At 39.1% G+C, this 5,588-nt stretch overlaps 1 protein-coding gene across 1 annotated transcript; it reads right to left on the reverse strand.

The window, feature by feature from the left end:
* Positions 1 to 828, reverse strand: LOC141696504 (uncharacterized). The gene has a single exon (XM_074500637.1). It carries the CDS (start codon positions 826 to 828, stop codon positions 1 to 3), a length of 828 nt encoding a protein of 275 aa, XP_074356738.1.
* Between the last annotated feature and the right edge of the window lie 4,760 nt (positions 829 to 5,588).

The following is a 5,588-nucleotide window of genomic DNA, read 5'->3' on the forward strand; positions in this document are numbered from 1 at the left end:
TCAAGGTCTTCGAGCATTGTGATTCGGGGGGGTTTCTAGATCGCCCCTCATTTCTCCTACCTCTTTTTCAGTTGGAAACTTGAGTTTAAGGTGGGGTATAGACTCCTCTGCTTCAAAGGTTGATAAGAAGGGCCTGCCAAATATTGCATTGTACGGGCTTTCAATCTGAACCACATAGAACTTCACCAGCTTCTCGACGGTATACGGCAACTTGCCCAGGAGGACCGGAAGAGTAATTGTTCCTTCGAACTGAATAGGATGTCCTCTGATGGCGTAAAGGGGGGCCTCGTTACAGGGCTCTAGTTGCTCTCCCGCCAAGTTCATCTTGCAGTAGGTTTTGTGGAACAGTATATTGGTCGAGCTGCCTGTATCCACCATCACTTTCCATATCTTGTTCTGCCCGATGATGGGATTGATGATTAGAGGGTCCTCGTGCGGGCGAATGACATCCTCGTAATCTTCAGTTCTGAAGGTCATGGGCATGTGGGGCTTTGCCTGTCCGAATTGATACAGATTGTACACTTGTCGGGCATACTTCTTCTTCGCTGTCTTGCTATCCTTATCCAGGATGCTTCCCCCGGATATAGTTTTTACTTCGCCCCTTATCCTGTCCCTTCGCTCTGGCTCATCGGCCTCTACTTCCTCCTCTTGGTTCTCCTTCGGCCCCAACCTATCTCTCAGATATCGGACGAACTGATTAAGCTCGCCGACTTTGATCATGCGCTCAATGAGCTTTTTGAGGTGATAACATTCATCAGTGTTATGCCCCTTGTCCCTGTGATAGTCGCAGTACTTATCGGGGGTTTTCTTGTGGTTTGGGACCTTCATCTTGGCGGGGCGAACAAACCCTGGCTTGCCCTTTATCTCATGGAGAATCTTGGATATCGGCGCATTCAAATGAGTGAACACGGTCGAATCTCTATCTCGACGTTGTTCGGCCCCACGATCTGTTTCTTTCCTTCTTTCCTGCTATCTCTCCGGTCAGATCCTGATCTTGAGCCCTCATATCTGTCGGCTCGCTTCGATTTGTCGTCCCTTCTTGATTCTTTATATCCTCCAATACTTTCCATCTTTCGGCGAATATTCTCGCCTCTTACATATATATCATTTAGGGATTTTGGGGGAAAATCGTAAAGAGATAAGCGAAGCTTTTTACCTTTATAGGGGTCTAGCCCCGCCGTTAGGAAGCCCATTGCTTTGATTTTATCCAGATTAGTGACCATCCCCGCTTCTTCCTTGAACTGAGCGAGATAATCTCCCAGCTCTTCATTCGCCCTCTGCCGACAGTGGACCAAGGCTTCGGTATCTTTCGCCTTTCAACATAGGTGCGAGTAGTACTTTAAGAATTTCCTCTTCAACTGCTCGTAAGACCCGATGGACCGAGGTTTCAGGGATTTGTACCACATCGAAGCAGACCCTTTGAGATAAGTCTTGAACATTTTGCACATCATGATATCGTTGTGGCCCATCTCAACCATCAAGAGTTCATACTTTTCACAGTGGTCCTCGGGGTAAGGCCTGTTCTTCAGGAGTAAGGCATGTTCTTCAGGGGTTAGCGTAATAACCCCGTCCTCGTCGATTATGGAGGACGGTTGTCCTTTGCCGGTGAAACCAGGCGGCGGTGAATGTTCGTGAATTGTTTCTGTCATAGTCTCGTTCTCAACTTGTAACTCTCGTATTTCCTACATACGGCGCCAAATGTTACGCCAAGATCCTTTCGGTCGCTTGAACAGGCTTCGGCTGGATTGAAGGTGGCTTCGGCCGTACCTGAAAGTGAAGATAATGCGAGGGTTGGCACCCCCGATTCACCTCCGGTGTGAGAATCAGAATCTGGCTGTAAGAATATGGTAATAATACAAGAAAAGCAGAGTGTTTACGAGAGAATGTCTGTCCCATTTTGTCTTACTTCACTAGGGTTTTTATACCCAATTCTGTCTTGAATGTCCAGCCGTTACAAATCATTAATGAGCGAGTGAAAATGGGGCGTTATGTCCCTTGTTCTGTCCAACGGTCTGCGAGTAGTGGGCCTTGACATGGGCTTTCGTGGGCATTCGCTTCGCGGGCCTAGAGGTCCTTCGGCCCAGTAGCTTAACCGCATATTGGGTCTTCGTTCAGTGGGCCCTGTTGGACCTATAACCAACATGTATCGATACTTGGGTGTAAAATTGAAATTACTCGAACACTCTTTCTCGAGTGGTAATTCAAAATATGGACCGCTTTTAAAAATATCCTATATGAAACGCTTCTCCATACATGTTAGCTCTGATTGACGAGCACGAGTAAGAAACAGTTTGGCAAACACGTGTACTTTTGCTGAGAAAGTAACTGTTACATTTTTGTTTGAATAGGTTTGCTGAGTAGAGGCTTTTGCTCATTTTTATTATTATATTTTTTATAGCAGTAAATACACAGCCGCTATTTTTCGATGCGAATTAGATAAATTTCACGGACTCACTGACTCCCTTAATAACCTTGCAAATCACTTCAAATAAGATAAATCACACTTAAGCGACAGACTTTTAAACAAAATATTCTCGCTCAGACTGTCATGGGAAGTGTGAAAAATTATTCAACTTTCTATAATAATATAGTTTGACTCTTGAAAGTACACAGTAAGGGCATTTGTACCTACCCCACCATATTCATGTGAGTAAAAAACTTTAGTCAGATAGATTTGCGGACGACTTATTTTAGACCGATCTTTGTGCCTTATCATTTTACAGTTATAATCGAATAAGGATAGACTGAGATACATGTACATGTACATGTACCGAGTAATGGAGTAGTATTGAAGACCCTTCCTTTTGTCCTATTGAAACTTGAATATGCAGCAGCAGCAGAAGCATTAATTCTAATCACGGAATACATCTGTCACAGCCTACACATCTCTAATAACAATCTAACTAGTATTTTTCTAATGTTTGGTTACGTTTTGTTCCTCTCTTGATCATATATATGGAGTTGTAGTTGGGCAATTCGTGTATGAATTTCTAGCGTTACGTACGATTCGCATTGCGGAGATAAACGTCAAGGGCTGGACTTTTACAGTAGCGTATTTGTGGTATTCGCGCTAGTTTACATATGTGCACCTCAGCCAATTCTGAAAATGAGTAAGAATTAAACATCTAAGTTAGTCAAACATTCCAAACATAAATATTAGGCAAGGACCCGTACAATATGTTTATTCAGAAAATCTTTTTCGGTTCGAATTCGAAAGTCTTTAATATACGTGTAACACTTTTGTATTTTTTTAATTAAATGAATTGAAATTAATCATAGACACGAAAAAAGTGCCTAGTCGTATTAATAAAAAAATCCCACATTTGTGTGCAATATATTTAATAACATGGTTTCATGTTTATTTCAAAACCTAAATACTTGAAGTGATTTGCCAAGGATTGATCCAATACAAAATCTAACATAACAACTTAAATCACTTGAAAGAGATGCACGTTATATTAACACGTTTTATTTACTTATAAAAACGTAATGATACTCGTTCAAAAGTGCTAATTTTTTGTGCATAAGCATATTTTGACATGAAATTAACATCCGTACGGTTCGATCGTTGAAAATAAGTATTAAAAATATACTTTGACCAAGACTGCTAAAACCGACCGATGTCAAATGTGCAAAGTGATCGGTTTTATTTCAGAAGTCAATTTAATTCTTATAACCGACAACCTTAAAACCGACCACCCCTTTAAGGAGACGGTCGGTTTTATCAAGAAGGTGGTCGGTTTTAGTCAAGGAGATAGTCGGTTTTCTAGGAAATATTACGGTCAAATATTATGATTTTTTTGGCCCTAACCGGACGTAAACGCATAAAAACTTAGCATTAAAACCAAAAATTCACAAACCCATTAAAAATTTACTATAACTTATAAATAAAGTATCCTAATCTTTACAAAATTTACTAAAAATCATCTTTAAAATACAAATGACGTTATTCAAAATCGTCAAAACCACCATCATCTTCGTCATCATCATCATCATCCTCATTGTCACCTTCACTTATTTCTTCTTCTCCTTCATTTTCATCTTCGTCATCCTTCAAATCATCTTCTTCGTCTTCTTCGTCTTCTTCGTCTTCTTCGTCTTCTTCACGCCGAATAAACGATATTTGTCCATATTGTGCAAAAGCGACAAAGAGCGAAAACGAGGCCGATGCATTAGATCTATCTTCCTGAAAAGCGTCATCTATATCATTTTGTGCAACGATAGATTCATCAATTGGGCGACTTTTAGATTTGACCACCGTATATATTTTCGCTTTTGGATCCAATACACTGGGAGCATAATATACTTGCGAGACTTGACTAGCTAAAATAAAAATCTCATTTTACTTCAATCTTGAAGTCATATCAATTGTAATCACATGATTCTTATCAATCCTCACACCATTACCAACACTATCAAACCATATACATTTGAACAAATATATATGATTGCATCCTTGATAAATAAGTCTAATAATTTCTTGTAGTTGACCATAATAAACAAGATTATTTTCGTACAAATTTCCTTTAACAAAAATACCAGAACCGGATGCAGATTTTGTTGAAAATTTATATCCATTAACTTGACAAGTCTCAAAAGTCATAACTTTTAATACCGGCCCTTCAAGTAAGTCCCTAAAACGAGGTCCTTCCACCTCATCTTTATCAACCTAAAACTAATTCAAATCGATGAGACGTTGTAATTATAAGAATTTAAAAAAAATCATGCAAATTAAAAATAGATAAATACCTTTTGTTTAAACCAAGTTTTAAATCGACTTTTGACAATACGATCTAAATCTTGAGGTGTTGTTTCCGGGCGTTGTCGCATAACACGATCTTGGTACTTCCTAAAATATAAAGTAAGATCATGCACGTGTCATTAACAAAAATTATTACGCATATTTTTTAAAGTAAGATTTGGTACCTTAGATAAGGTTGAACTTTAGGAGAGTTTAAAAGAACATATTCTTCCGCTAACTCTCGTTCATCATCACTCATGTATCGAGTTCCTTCCTTTCCAAGAGATTGAATTGGATTTTTGAACACATCTAAATTCTCGGAATTTTGCACATCAAACAAAATCTCGTTACGACGTACCTTATTATGGATCGTGTCAGAGGCAAAATAAAAAGAACAAATATTAAGAATCTCCTCCTCCATATATCGTTCGGCAATTGACCTCTCAACCATTGCTTTACCGACTTTTTGTTTTAATTTGCCCAACAAACATTCAATCGGATACATCCAATGCCAATAAGCAGGTCTAGCAAGTCTAATTTCTTCGGCTAAATGTACAACCAAGTGTTCCATCGAATCAAACCAACTTTGAGGAAAAATCGTTTTCAACAAACACAACGCTTTGATAACAAATTTTTCCATTATTTCCAAGTCGGTTTTTGTAACCACGGATGAACATAAATCTCAGAAAAAGTTAGAAATTGTCATGATTGCATCGGCAATAGGCGCCGGTAGAAGTTCATGAATTGCGAGAGGCAATAATTTTTGAAGAAAAATATGACAATCGTGCGATTTGAATCCATAAAATGTACACTCCTCAACATTGCAACAACGTCATATATTTGAGGA

Source organism: Apium graveolens, chromosome 11, assembly GCF_009905375.1.
Source record: "Apium graveolens cultivar Ventura chromosome 11, ASM990537v1, whole genome shotgun sequence".
Taxonomy (NCBI): domain Eukaryota; kingdom Viridiplantae; phylum Streptophyta; class Magnoliopsida; order Apiales; family Apiaceae; genus Apium; species Apium graveolens.